This window comes from Ruditapes philippinarum, unplaced genomic scaffold, assembly GCF_026571515.1.
Source record: "Ruditapes philippinarum isolate M1 unplaced genomic scaffold, ASM2657151v2 ctg742_1_1_1_1, whole genome shotgun sequence".
NCBI classification, from domain to species: Eukaryota; Metazoa; Mollusca; class Bivalvia; order Venerida; family Veneridae; genus Ruditapes; species Ruditapes philippinarum.
Window position 1 is genome coordinate 134635 of NW_026852967.1, and position 15916 is coordinate 150550.

General features: G+C 34.0%; 1 protein-coding gene across 1 annotated transcript in view; it reads right to left on the reverse strand.

The window, feature by feature from the left end:
• The window catches only part of LOC132729654 (lysosomal cholesterol signaling protein-like), a 35840-nt gene extending 22718 nt beyond the window's left edge, over window positions 1–13122 (reverse strand). The window contains 8 exon segments of the mRNA XM_060715460.1: window positions 1427–1507; window positions 1509–1574; window positions 4834–4836; window positions 5521–5692; window positions 6255–6369; window positions 8506–8790; window positions 9694–10179; window positions 13021–13122. Of these exon segments, the coding sequence (XP_060571443.1) occupies window positions 1427–1507; window positions 1509–1574; window positions 4834–4836; window positions 5521–5692; window positions 6255–6369; window positions 8506–8790; window positions 9694–10132 (1161 nt within the window). The 5' untranslated portion in view covers window positions 10133–10179; window positions 13021–13122.
• Window positions 13123–15916: the final 2794 nt, after the last annotated feature.

Here is a 15916-nt window from a genome sequence, read left to right on the forward strand (position 1 = left end):
GATATTTGACTTTACACAAAAACTTTAAACCAAAATTTTCTAAGTTAAAAAAGGGGCATAAATTCTTGTCAATATTGTAGGCAGAGTTATCCAACTTGTCAAATCTAATGTACCTTGTTACTATATAATAAGTATTGTAAGTTTCAATTGAATATCTCAAGCAATAATTGAGATATTTGAACTTTACAAAAAACTTTAAAACCAAAATTTCTAAGTTAAAAAGGGGGCATAATTCTGTCAATATATTGTAGGCAGAGTTATCCAACTTGTCAATCTGATGTACTTGTTACTTATAATAAGTATTGTAAGTTTCAATTGAATATCTCAAGTAATAATTGAGATATTTGACTTTACAAAAAACTTTAACCAACGCAGACGCCGACGCGGACTCTGACGCCGACGCCGGGGCGACTACAATAGCTCTCATATTCTTCGAATAGTCGAGCTAAAAATAGTTCCATCTTAAACCTGATATAACCCCGCCCTTTTTTTCCTCCTATAAATGACCATTTAGAGGTGTTTTCCTACAAAAACATACTGTGTTACTTTCCCAAATTTTTAAGGATGGGCCCTTCCCTTTTTGAAGGGACCTTTCACTGTGAAACAAGCCCTGTTATAATTGACTTTTTTTAACCTGGAACTTTTGACATATTTAACATACAAGTATTTATAAATGTACTCATTAACCGGACAAATCCAACTGAAGGTAAAAGAAATGTATCTGCTCAAGTTTGTATGAGGTAAGACATCAATGAAACTACATGTAAATGCATTTATTTACTATTGGTACAGCAAAAATATGTCATTATTGTTTTTTAAGCATTCACCACTTTGGCAAGCTGTATGTAATATACAATTTTTAAACCAATGATCTAAAATAAAAAAAAACATATTTTAAAGGGACTGCACTGAGGTTTTTTGACATAACGGGGACTGGAAATGATTTTTTAATTCATTTTCAATTTGTTGAAGACCTTAACTTGTGTGCAAAATTTCAGATCCAGAATGTTTAAATGACCCAAAATTGAAAAGCGTTGCACAGCTTCAATCTATTTCTGAGTATATCTTAATTATCTGTTGCATATCTTCCTATTTTAAGGTGCCCCAGCTCATCTACGTAAGAAATTCCTCAGTAGAGTTCCTTTAACCCTCAGCCTGCTTAATTTATTATCAATTTATTATCAAATAATTATCAATTTATAATCAATTAAATATCAATTTACTATCAATTAAATATCAATTAAGAGGATATCACAATGAAAAATTTGACACTGATATCAGCCTACCGTATAGAACCTGGTCAGACTGCGGGAAGGGAATGAGTATAAAAAAAGAAGCCTCGTCAGACTTGTCTTAAATTTCTATAATGGTAGCAAAGGTTTAATCACTTTGGGTCCCAGAGGGATATAGGGATAAAACAACTTACATTGCACACAAGAGAAACAACACTGAGATCAAAGGATGTATCCACTAGCAACGCTTTGTAGTCCATCTCACTGTTTACTACAAACAGTTCATTCATCTAGTGATACAAACATTCAGAAGGTGCCTGACAGGAATGTACATGCTAATACCTTAGCTACCCACAAAAAATAAATTGCAAAAAATTTTAAGGCATGGTTCAAATTGTGAACTTATCTCATATTTTGGATTTTTCCATGTGTCAAATTTGAGCTGAAATTGGACTAATATATTTCTTAGATGACTGTTTTAATGGTGATTGACTAAAAGTTGATACTGAAGAATGTAAGGATAAGTTAAACCAGAGAGCCATTGATGGCCCTGAGGCAATCGCTCAACGTATATAGCCCCCCACAACCCCCCCGCCCCCACGTTGCAGGACAATTTAACCCAATGAGCTTTTTTTATTTGCACAAACTTGGTAGCCACCGCATGAAGAAGTGTTTTCATGCTAAAACATCTAAGCTCTAGCTCATTGGGCTTTTTAAAAGAAAGATTTTTTAAAAGTTTTTACTATCCACTATTAAAAAATAGTTTTTTTTTTTAAAAAAAAAACAAATGGAAACAAAAAAACCCCTTGGGGGGGGCCCCCCTCCCCCCGGGCCAGTTTGACGCCCAGGGCTTTTAATTCTGAACAAACTGTTGTAGACACTTACTAGACAGATGTTTTCTTGCTGTAATATTCTAAACTCTAGCTAATTTGGGTTTTTTCAAAGAAGATTTTTAAGTTTTTGCTATACACATATAAAGAAAATCAATTGACCCCCGGGGCGGGGCAATTTTGACCCAGGTCATTTATTTGAAAACTTTTGTAGACACTCACTAAAAGATGTTTTCATGCTTAAAATTCTTAACTCTAGCTATTTGGGTTTTTTCAAAAGAAATTTAAGTTTTTGCTATACACATGATAAGGAAAATCAATGACCCCCCCGGGGGCGATGCCGAATTTTTGACCCAGGGCTTTTATTTGAACAAATCTTGGTAGACACCCATTAGAACATGTTTTTATGCTAAATATCTTAGCTTCTAGCTCTTTGGGTTTCTTTAAAAAGAAGATTTTTTAAGTTTTTTACTATATGCATATAGGGAAAATCAATGACCCCCTGGGGCGGGGCCCATTTTGAACCCCAGGCTTTTATGATTTGAACAAACTTGGTAGAACACTTATTTAGAACATGTTTCAATGCTAAATATCTTAGCTCTAACTCTCTTTGGTTTCTTTAAAAGAAGATTTTTTAAGTTTTTACTATATGCATATCAGGGAAAAATCAATGACCCCCTGGGGCGGGGCCAATTTTGACCCCAGGGCTTTTATTTGAACAAACTTGGTAAGAAGCACCTATTAGAAACATGTTTGATGCTCAATATCTTAGCCATAGCTCTTTGAGTTCTTTAAAAAGAAGATTTTTTTAAGTTTTTACTATATGCATATAGGGAAAATCAATGACCCCGGGGCGGGGCCCCAATATTGACCCAGGGCTTGTTTATTTGAAACAAACTTGGTAGACACCCATTAGAACATGTTTTATGCTAAAATATTCTTAGCTCTAGCTCTTTTGGGTTCTTTAAAAGAAGATTTTTTAAGTTTTACCTATATGCATATAGGGAAAATCCAATGACCCCATGGGGGCGGGGTCCAATTTTGACCCCCAGGGCTTTTTATTTTGAACACAACTTGGTAGAACACTCACTAGAAGATGTTTCATGCCAAATATCTAAGCTCTAGCTCTTATGGTTTTTTAAAAGAAGATATTTAAAGTTTTTTCTTTCGGTTGCCATGGCAACCAGAGTTCTGCATGGAATTAAATTCTTTGAACACTTTTTAAAGCTGACCACCAAAGAAACATTCCTGTGAAGTTTGGATGAAATTGGCTTAGTGGTTTATGAGGAGATGTCATTTAAAGTAAAAGTTTACGGACAGACGATGGACGGACGGACGCCGGACGAAAAGTGATCACAAAAGCTCACCCTGTCACTTTGTGACAGGTGAGCTAAAAATCTGAATAAAATATAAAAAGAGACTGCTTCACTCTTTATATACATTGAAAACGTTACAGGTAAATTCTGATGGATATACATGTAAAATTTCCTTAGGCCAAGTGCGTCATTTAACGTTCAATTGAAGTAAGTTATAAAATTTAAAGAAATTATGGCAAAATGTGAACTGTTATTTTCACTTCACCTGTACACTCACTATAGAGTAATACCACTGGATGGGCATTATGTCACTCTAAAAGTTGGGTAATTTTTGCTGCTGTTGGTTTTATTTAGTTTCGTTTAAAGTCACACCAACAATGTAAAGGTCCTTTTTATATGGTGATTGTCAAGCTTTTTTGTTTGGTTGATTTCACGCTGTTTTTAAGACATTGTTTGGTCATATCTCTGAAGTCGGTCCACCCAATTGGCTTTCCGGGATAACTAACCAGTAATTACCAACTAGTAATTCTCTGCAAGTAACTTACTACTAATTCTACATGATTTCTGAAGCACCTATAAATGAAAAATGAGAAACTGAATGTCCTAGATCAACTGTCATGAAGAAATTTCGTCTCGTCTAAGGATCTAACCTGTGATCCCTTGATTGCTAATCTGATGCTCTTTCTATTCAGCTAAATGCTCAGATTGATAACTACATGTAACAAGAGGGCCATGATGGCCCTGAGGTCGCTCACCTGTATATAGCCCCCCCCTCCCCCCGGGCCAATTTTTACCCAAGGGCTTTTATTTGTTTATTTGAACAGACTTGGTAGACACCCATAAGAAGATGTTTCAATTGCTAAACATCTAAGTTCTAGCTCATTGGGTTTTTTAAAAGAAGATTTTTAAGTTTTTGCTATACACATATAAGGAAAATAAATGACCCCCGGGGCGGGGCCAGTTTTGACCCCAGGGCTTTTATTTGAACATACTTGGTAGATATTTACTTAAAGATGTTTCATGCTTAATATCTAAACTCTAGCTATTTGGGTTTTTTAAAGAAAAGATTTTTAAGTTTTCTGCTAATACACATATAAGGAAATAAAATGACCCCCGGGGCGGGGCCAGTTTTTGACGCCAGGGGCTTTTATTTGAACATACTTGTAGATACTCATTAGAAAACATGTTTCTATGCTAAATAATCTTAGCTCTAGGCTCTTTGGGTTCTTTAAAAAGAAGATTTTTTAAGTTTTTAACTATATTGCATATAAGTGAAAATCAATGACCCCCTGGGGCGGGGCCAATTTAGACCCCAGGGCTTTTATTTGAACAAACTTGGTAGACATTCACTAGAAGATGTTTCATGCCAAATATCTAAGCTCTAGCTCTTACAGTTCTTTAAAAGAAGATTTTTTAAGTTTTTACTATAATGCCATATAGGGAAAAATCTATGACCCCCTGGGGCGGGGCCAATTTTGACCCCAGGGCTTTTATTTGAACAAACTTGGTAGACACCTCATTAGAACCATGTTTGATGCTCAATATCTTAGCCATAGCTCTTTTTGAGTTCTTTAAAGAAGATTTTTTAAGTTTTACTATATGCATATAGGGAAAATCAATGACCTCCTGGGGCGGGGCCAATTTTGACCCCAGGGCTTTTATTTGAACAAACTTGGTAGACACTCATTAGAAGATGTTTAATGCCAAATATCTAAGCTCTAGCTCTTAGGGTTGTTTAAAAGAAGATATTTAAAGATTTTTCTTTCGGTTGCCATGGCAACCAGAGTTCTGCATGGAATTAAATTCTTTGAACAATTTTTAAAGGTGACCACCAAAGGAACATTCCTGTGAAGTTTGGATGAAATTGGCTCAGTGGTTTATGAGGAGATGTCATTTAAAGCAAAAGTTTACGGACGACGGACGGACGACGGACGGACGGACGGACGCCGGACGAAAAGCGATCACAAAAGCTCACCCTGTCACTTTGTGACAGGTGAGCTAACAAGTATAAAAGTATTCAACATTACTATGCTAGACTACTTAGGTAAAAGAGGAGTGATTCAGTCAGTTATTGAATTGTTCAGCAAATTATACCTTTTAACCATGAAAGTCACAAATTCTTACGTAACATAATCATAAAACTGTACTCACAATGTCCTGAGCCACAGAGAAATGACTAGCGTAAAGGAACACAGAGGGCGCTGTTGGAAACGTCCCATACAGGAAGCCATACATACTGAGAGATTTCGAGTTATTCATCTGGTTCATTTCCAGGGCACCAACAACTTGCCACGTAATACATGGAAGTAAAAGTCTGAAATATAAAAATAGTTAATTAATCAACATGCATCAACAATGCTTTAGATTCAATACTATATTAATCCTATATGTTTAAGTTTGTGAATACTGGTAGTGGTAATTCAAGCGTTTATCATAAATGAGCTAAAAAACTGAATTAAGGATTCATATAAGAATAATTTACCTTTTTTAAGTTACCATTGAAATATAAATAAATTTTAATACCTTTGCTATGTTGAATTGAGCTAATCTATCTTACCTTACAATGTTTTCAATTACTAGTTTGTACTATTTTCCTGGCTGGCAAAATCAGATTTTGCTTAACTAGTCTGTATTCTTTACTAGTCCATATAATATAAATAAAACAAAATCTGAAAAAAGTTTACTTGTCTGTACAGGCTGTTGGACAACCTGAGCAAAACAAACAATTCATTTTGCCACCATCTGATTTTATACAGATTTTATACAGAAGTGCAAATGCATAAAAATAACAGCCAAGCTACAGATCATTTTTAACCGACCATTATCTATCATAATATGGTATCATTATAAAGTAAATGTTCAACAGAAATTCTTACGTTTTGGCTCCTATCAGAAGCATTGGGCCAATGAGATTGACTCCCAGTTGACCTTGAACTTTACCCACTAGGCTCAACCCAAGATAAAACAAAGCTGTGGCACTGTATGCATTTCCTGAAAATTTATAAAACAGTATTATCATTATCCTGACCTCCATTGTTGCACAGGGCTTCCATTCAGTTTAAAAATTTGGAAGCCAGAGACTGCAAAATGTCTAACATAGGAAGTCACTTTATATAAGTAAAGAAGGAAAAGTATTAGATTTTGGAAGTCAAAAGCCAAAATCAAGGAGTAAATGACTCCCAAACTTCAAGTAACGGAAGCCCTGGTTGCATATAAATGGTTTTTCGCTTTTGCAAAACCCGCGTGTCCCCGCGGATGTGACTCATCGCGGACGAAAATTTGCTCAAATATTGTCCGCGTGACCCAGCGGACAGAAAATTTTCACCACCGCGGACATAAATCTACAGCCGTAAGCGTTTCCCCCGCGGAACACTGTGGTTAATTGCGGGGGGAACGCAGTGGTCAATCTCCGTGGACCGCGATGGTAGTCATCGTGAAAACGAATGAATTTTACAAGTATTTTATGGAACTTGTAAACTTTATGAAAAACATGTAATAGTACAGTTAAGAATTTATATTAGAGTCTGCTAAAATAATTTATTTGCATTTATTTTCCATTTCAGAATGTTTTTGAATGTCAATTTCAGAAGTTGCAACAGCTAGCGTCCGGGGCCGTACCGCTAGTCAAAAGTTATTGCAACCTGTATTTTTTCCCTGACCCCGATTATTTAAGTTAACGTAATAATGCATTTATTTCCGTGTGAATAGACATATTTTTTTAAATGACAAGCTGTACGGGCCCATTTTGCTACCAAAAAAAGTTTTTTCACCAGGTATTTTCCGTATTTTTCCAGTAAATCCGATCCTTCAATCAGTTACAGGTGCAAACATTTTTTTATACAAATGAGTATCCCTATTTACCGACAAGAACCGTCAAGGACCGACAATAACCCATGTGTTGTTAATAAACATGTACTCGTACATATTTAATACATGCAAGGCTTATTCATTTTCTTTTAATCTGAGTCTTTGTTTTTTGTTTCTTTTTTTTTTATATATAGAAAATTAAAAATATGGTGACCGACAAGAAAAAAAATCTGATGCAACGCGTGTTACATTCGGAGATTGGCAAGTAAAAATTTTAACTCTATTCTAATATTTCATCGTAGATTGTAAAAATTTGGGGTGCTGTTATTTTTGTTGCAAGACATGAAATAAACATGGGGATGTAGTAAGAAATGTACTATTAAAATTCAGAACTGTGTCAAACATTGTAAAATTGAGGGAACACTGTTTTTTTTGTAGAAAGATGTGTTTTCCGTTGACTAAAACATTCGGAGATTGGCGAGTAAAATTTCCACTCTCTATTCCAATATTTCATCGTAGATTGTAAAAATTTTGGGTGCTGTTATTTTTGTTGCAAGACATGAAATAAACATGGGGATGTAGTAAGAAATGTACCGTTAAAATTAGAACTGTACCATAACCAAAGAAATATCTTTTATATCAAAGAAAAGGCATCCTCAGTAACCCAGGCCGTATACCGGTATCGGTATTAAAAAGCAGTATTTACGGATAGTGTACCGTGGATTCTGGCGATGAGAAAATAAACAATTAAAATTATTTTAAAAATGCAAGGACTGCGTATAAATTACTTATTCTTCATGTTAAAATAAAAGCATATCCACGGTCATAGACTTATGTAAGTTTTTTTTGTTTGTTTACTTTTTTCTTTTCTTAGATTTACTTATTCTGACCCCCGCGTTACCCCGCAAAACACGGATGACTGATTTTAACGATAATATGACTGCAATCGTCGGATTTTGGTCCGCGGTGGAAACAACTAGACCCTGTGGATTGCGGGGGAAATTATTGTTTTTATCGCCGACCTCCACCGCGTTTGTCCGCGGTAGAAAAAAATCGTCCGCGGTGGTATCGCGGAAAAGGCAAAAGCCGCGGTGAGCGTACTGTATCAGCAATACAATTTTAGAAGTATTTAAACAGAGCAAAAAAAATTCAACCATCAAAGTACACAAAATTATTTCCATAATTTCTTCTTGTTTAAACAGATTATCTTTTTACTCCCTTACTTAATAATAAAGACATAAAACATCTAATTGATCCTTACCAAATTTTGAGAAGTAATATATTGAAAATTAAAAAAAAAATCATGAACAGTAATATTACCTAGAACTTCAAGAATGTCTCCAATCACTGTGGGCACGTTCTGTTTGAACAGGAAGTTGCCTGCTATCCCGATAAGCACCATGAAGACAATAGGATTGGACAATACATCTTTGGTCACATGTAGTACCAGGTGACATTTTCCGCTGCGCTGCGACACATCAGCATTACGTCGGTGAATCTCCAACATGGTGAATCCAACCGGATTTAGGAAAAGCAAGGAGATTGGTGCAATAAGATAGATATATTGCAAATATTCCGGGTTGCTCTCCGAATACAAAGCTTTCACTGCAAAAATACACATAAAATAGTCTCTTCTACCATAAAATTGTTATATCCTTACACACATTTGTCATTTTCTTTCATAAAATTGTAATGTTCTTCATAATATAAAGCTGTCATGTTCTTTATACATAAAATTGTCATATTCTTAAACAAAATAGACATGTTTTTTTTTATAAAAGTAACAGTGTAATAAAATACTAAATCAAAGACCAGTAGGCAATCTTTAGTAACTGTGTTAAAAAATCAAAATTTCAAAAGTCAAATATCAAAATTATTATGTTAAATAAAATCAACATAACATAGCATGCCAATTATTTGGAAATCTCAATTTAAAGCAACAGGATAGTGTAATTTGAATAATATTATTTATGTCTTTAAGAATCTTATATACTGAACCAAAAAAGAAACTTTCCCAAAGTATGTGCCAGTTGTTCAAGGGTACTACTTAGATGTACACACTTATATACATGTAGTAGCTTGTAAAACTCGTTTTGTTTGCAAAATTAGTCAGCTAATCCCCGTATAAAAGCCCGATATGTTTATTCAACGTAAAAATCGAGTTTCAAAAGGATTGAAAAACTGTACTAACATATCTACATTCAAACTTGGAGAAAGTTTCTTTTTTGTTTCAGTATACACGTTATATCTATTTCAAGGATTTGTTGTTTGTTTGATTGGGTTTTACGTCACACTAACACAGTTATGGTCATTTGGTGACGTTCTAGCTTTACTGGTGGAGGAAGAACTCAAGTGCCCTTCCGTGCATTATTTCAGGCATGAACTTAGTAGAACCACCTACGTTCCGTAAGCTAGCTGGATAGCTTCCTCACTATTTCAAGGAAAAAATTAAGTAAAATTGAATAATAAAATATATAAATGATAATATATATCATATGTAGGACTTACAAATAGGATACCCAAGTGCAAAATCATTGCTCTGAGTGGCAAATATAGCAAACATTCCAGCATATCCTAAGTGCATCGGTCTACGTATAAGCAAAGTCAATACCACCACTATTAAAAACACGCCTGTTTTTGAGATTGCTATTCCTAGTAAAAAGTACCAATTCACTTGATCGAAGTTTAGCTCAACCATGCTTTTGAACAACAAGGCTGGCAAACAAAATTTACCAACAAACGTCCCTATGCCTTGACCCTGAGACTGAGTGATCAGGTCAGCCCTCCCGGCAATATAACCAGCAAGAATAATAGTGAAGCACTGAAATATGGCTGGATAAAGGTTATCTATAGATAGTGTCCCTGAATGGGTGACTGTGCTGTTTGTTATATTGGTTTCCATGGTTGCTACTAGAGTGTTGCTAAGCAACGCGGTTGAGTTCGCCATGTTCAGCTGGTTGATGGAAGGTTCCTACAATGTATTTTGTCTTTATCCTGAAAAAGAGTACATACATTACATAAAATATACTGAATATAAATATATAAAACCTTATTGATAACTCTAATGTCAGACTCAGTGATAACTAAGCTTGAACGTTAATTTTAGGACAAAAGATAACAGAAGTACACAAATAGCCCTGATATTTGGTTCACCTAATCTGTCTTATATTTTGCTCCAGACATTGAACAACCAAGCACATGTTTATAGGGACTCATGCTGACAGGGGCTAATGAGCCAATTTGCTTCAAAATAATTAATTGGCTCGAGAAAATCTCAATTGGCCCAAACTTACAAAAAATATGCCTTCAGAATCTCAAGTCTACGGTAATTTTTTATCCCGTTATTTTAAGAATGGGAATAAGTGGTAATGGTAATGGATAATATAATCAACTAGTCTCTGTTCACATTTATAAATATTGTTAAGGTATGGTTGCGTCAACCATGTTACAAAATTGTTGTATGTATACTACAGTCAGTGTACATGGTTCCTCACACTTTCCCATTTTTCATTTTTTTCTTGAAAATTCAAATGAATATACTCAGTTTTCATTTGTGTTTCACTGAACTTGCATGTTTTTACAGGATATGACATCATCTCAGATCTTGCAACCCAGCCTCTCTTTGGAGAGTGCAGACGAAAATGTAAATAAATGTATGTAGCTGTGTATGTCACACAAAAAAGAACATCTTATTCAGCAAGTAAACCATGCTAATTTATATTTTAATGTTAAGATTATTATGAAAGATATATTTGAAAAGAAATATATGTTTTGCATGTTTTTGTTATCGCAAATTTGCTGTTAGTTATGAAATATATGCACATGAATTAACTTCTCCCAACTACCAAACGTCAAGTCATTTCACCTTGATTCTTATTTTAAAATAATACCAAACTCTTAATTGAGCAAATCATAACTAAATAGAAGTTAGATGAAAAAAAAAAACTTTCAATTAATGTTTTATGTCATTGTTTACAATCTACAAATGGTAAAAAAGTTTGTTTCCATTGCTGTTTAATGTTTTCTGTGTGCTGCTACATGTATGCTTGGAAATAAATGTTTGTAGATTGTAGTAAGAATTTGTGTTAAATTAATTTGAAGTCCTGAAAATTTGCAAAAAATCTATCTTATCTGGACTTAACCATTTAAAATAATTTTCAAACATGTTTAAGATGTAACACAACCTTTCAGTATAAAAATGGCCTTGTGTGCGGAGCCGGGCCCACTTTTTATTATGTTCAGACCATTCCTGTTGCTTAAAATCTAGCACGCCAAGAAGTATGACCTACTTAAGATAGAAACGTTTTGGTCATCAGTTTTGATTGGCAAAGGATGTAATTTTCAAAATAGTATCAATTATAAGAAGAATTTTGAACTATAAAATATTTTTCTTATTTTTCCTTTACACAGGCGCGTTCAACAACGTGAGTGCTCGATTAACCGATTAGCAGGCAAACAAAATTGCAATTGAACGCAATCGAGCGCTCTTTCGCAAACCAATATGGCGTCCGTTGATAAAGATCTTAGAAAAATAATTTTAAATGTTGTAATAGACGAGTTGTCTGACACTCCAGAAGTTATTTATAAATGAGGATTCAGTGATGGAATATTTAGCTGTTAACAGAAAAAGAAGACCCGAGTTGTTAGGTACCAGCAGAATTAAAAATTATGTGGATCAAACTGTCCCAACATACAGCGATCCATTGTTTAGGGCACATTTCTGTATGACACGGGAGTCAGTGCAGGTAAATAAAATGCAAAATCAACTTTTAATTGAAAAAAAATATTTATGTAGGTTTTTTCACACAAGCGAATCCGCTTTTTCAGTCCAATTTTTGCTTTTTTTTCCCCATTTACTTGTTCAGTGTTGTCCAAAATTCCATCCATCATCATCATTTTTACTTGTACACAAAATACTGCATGTACTTCCATTTTTATGTTCAGGTCAATTTAGGAGTGTAAATTGCTTTGCATTTACAAGATATATTTTGGGCCCGAGGCCTTAAAACAAAAATAAAGATATTTGAATATTGAACCTAAAGCTTAAAGTTATAAAGCATACAGTTTGGGCAATTAAAAGACTAAAGTTGGGAGTGCAAATAAATATCCCGGTGTAACCTAAATTCGGCGATATAAGAACAAATGTCAATGGCATTTTTAATAAACTACAGTAATCTATAATTATACTTGATATAATTTTACTACAAATATTTAAAAGTTACTTTAAGTTCATTTCTAACAATGTAATCGTTCAGCGGTTGCCAAATATAAACAAATATGGCTGATGTAAAATCTTACTACGATCTGAAAACGTCACCTAAATTCGGCGATTCTGATTGGTTGCAGTAATTTTTTTATTTTGGCGGGATTGTGACGTAGTATGTTGACCTAGATTGACAGTTAAAATAGTTAGTTTAATATTAGATAAAAAAACGGCGACTGTCAAATTATTTTAAGCAACAATATCAATCAAATAGAGGAAAGTATAGATAAACTTGAAATTGCATCAGGTAAAACACACAATTTTCTCCATGTCATATACAATTTTTAATGTTTACCAGACGTATCTCCATCTTTAGCGCAGAAAATCACTGGAGTTGTAAAAATAGACCGTGGGACATAAACATGATTGACCTTCACCTCTGAAATCTCGCGTGAATGATGAAAAACAAAACATCGCCGAATTTAGGAGAACGCCGAATTTGGGTCACGGTAGGATACTTAATTTTTGTCGCGAATTTTCATTACAAATTCAATAATTGAAGAATAATAATGTAATTCGGTTTTTATTGTTCAAGTAAATATACGAAATATGAAAACATACGTTATACTTACAAAAACTATTCCATATTTCGTGTTGTTCTATAGAAGAATGTATTTAAAATAACAAAATATGTCCTAAAAAAAATGTTGTTGTTGTTGTTGTTGTTGTCGCCGTCAAGTGCGTTTAAATCGCTTTATCGTGGAAATCACGTTCATCCGTTCATTATTTAGGTTTCAAACGACTAAATATTTAATTTTCTCCAGAATCAGAGGTTAAGAGAAAAATATGTCAAAAATTCATATTTCAACATCTATATTATTAAAGATCTATATTATTATAGATGTTGAAATATGAATTTTTTTCAAAACGGCTTTTATTAAGTTTTTTTGATATATATGATCAGTACATGTGCTGGGATTGACAAATATGCATTTTATTTGGATTTTAAAGGCGTTTGAGCTCCAAACCCCAAGTGTCTGTGGCCCAAACCAATGTTATGTCTGGTCATTTGTTATTCCGTTTCTTTTCATTCAAGATATAGCCTAAGTTTAAGATGTATTTCTTAAAAATGTGCGTGCGTGTCGAAAATCGATTGAGCAAAATGATGTCCTAGTACTGTGTGTGCCCATCCTGACTGTGTATTACAGCCTGACAGCGTCGTGGCATCGATGTTACATACCGTTGTAGATAATTTTGGGGTCGGCGAGGAAAGTCATCAACCCGCCATATGCTCTGCACTTAATGTTTAGCCCTCTTATGGTAATGCGATGTACACCTATGCGTTGCACAGACTACAAATAATACAGACATGTAATTAGTAAATACAAATATGCATTTATGTTCGTCTTTGGTAGAAACTGACTTTAAATGATTTTCGGCTTTTACAATGCAAAGGAATTAAAAGAATTATTAAACAAATAAATTTTGTTACCAACCTCTTTTTGGTGTACTCCAGCGTTGACCAAACGTAGGGCTATGCCACGCTATTGTATAAATAATCTACACATGTTATGTTTTTCTGATATGTGGATCTCTGTCTCATCCGGGAATATCATGTGCAATCGTTTTTCACCTATTTACACAATTTGTTCGAGCATTGTGTGAATTTCGTGCGTTCATGGTTGAACGCGCCGTATAATTAAAATTGACAAGTTTGAGCACGGGAAAAGTGTGGAAATGCAGCCAATAGTCAGAACACAAAATTTTGTAAAAATAAATATTGACAAACGAAAAAGTAATAAGGACATAAAAGGTGCACACTTATAAGATTTGTTAAGTGTACTTAATAAAAATTCAAAACCCGACATTTGCGTTTCAGTAGTCTTATGGGAATTAGTCACCAATTATTCAAAGCAAATCCCGCCAGGAAAGGTTTTTGTGTTGTTGCTTTAATTTATTTTGTTACGGATTTTTGGAGAATAGACAGTGCCCCCATCAAGGGCCGCTAAACTCGTTGAAAAAACAGGTCCAATATATGGGAAACTACAAAAATGGAGGAAATTAAACGAACAGTAAATAGAATAATAATACTTATATATTTAAAGTGTCAGTCTGGGAACTAAATTAAAAAAAAGGGCAAATGGTTTAAAAAAATGAGAAAAAAGTCTGCACAAATACACTTCTAACATAAAAGGGAATAATAAAAACGAAATTATAATACAAAAGAATGAATAGAATTTCTACAACTAAAAAAAACAGAGGCATAACATAATATAAAAAAATAAGAGAGGTAATCTCAGAACTAAAGAAAATCAAAAAAAAAAAATATTGAGATGTGATCAACGAAAGCTTTAGGAAACGAAAAGGGAGGGGCAATTGAGAATTGTAATTAATTGATTAAAACTGTTTTCAAAATCTGCAACATTAAACTTTGTATATAGAATGCCCCTCAAAGTTTTTCTAGGAAATACCAGCCTCTCAGAAATTTCAAATTTCAATTCAGAAGATATGTAAACACGTTTGAAATAGGAGTACCTAAGAATATTTGTTAGATGTATGTTGCTTGACATTTTCCTTATTATACCTAGATTAAAAAAGTTATGATGTTCTGTGATGAGGCCGGTCCATAAGAACGTACATCCGTTCGCACGTACTTGCCTGATCAATAACTTAATAAGTTGAGAAGGAATAAGTCATGATTTATGTAAATTGGTAGGGACATTGCCCATGGCTAATAGATCAACTCAATTGTTTTTAGGTCATAAGGTCAAAAGTCAAGATGACATTGACTACTCAAAGTTTGTTGGAACTCTTTTGCCAAAATCCATAAGAATGGGTTGGAGGTTGGTCACGGCTCGTAGTTATTAAGGACATTAGGTCAAAGGTCAATGTCACCGTGACCTTCGCAGCTAAAAGCTTGTCCAACGTATAACAAGAAAGCACTTTTTATACAGTCCTAAGATTTGATGTGGAAGTTGATCATTACTAGGTGAGTATATATTGGTCATAACTAGTATATGACCCGTAATGATTAAAGGTCATAGGGTGAAAGGTCAAAGTCATAGTCGCAATGCAAAATACTTATGCAATCAATCACGTGAGAAGGTTTATGTCAATTTTTGTACATTAAAATGGACATTGTACATGTGCAGAGGATTCCCACTTTTGCATTTTTAGGTCCTTTGGCCAAAAGTCAAGGTCACAGTGACAATTAATGTAAATTCTTCGCCTCACCAATAACTTTTTTCAAATCAAATCAAATCAACATTTATTTATTGTCGGTATATATATATAACATTTTACAAAACATAAGCTATGTATAGCTTTTGACCGACATACATGCATAATGATATAAACATAAAACTCATAAAAGAAGCACATTAAGATAAACTTTGAAAGACAAATGGTAAAAGACAAGTTAAATTACTATAATATGGGATGTAGACACTAAATGTTATAATTTAAAATAAAATAATAATAATTAATAAATAGTAATGCTATGCTAAGGATAGGCTTAAAAGTTCTTTA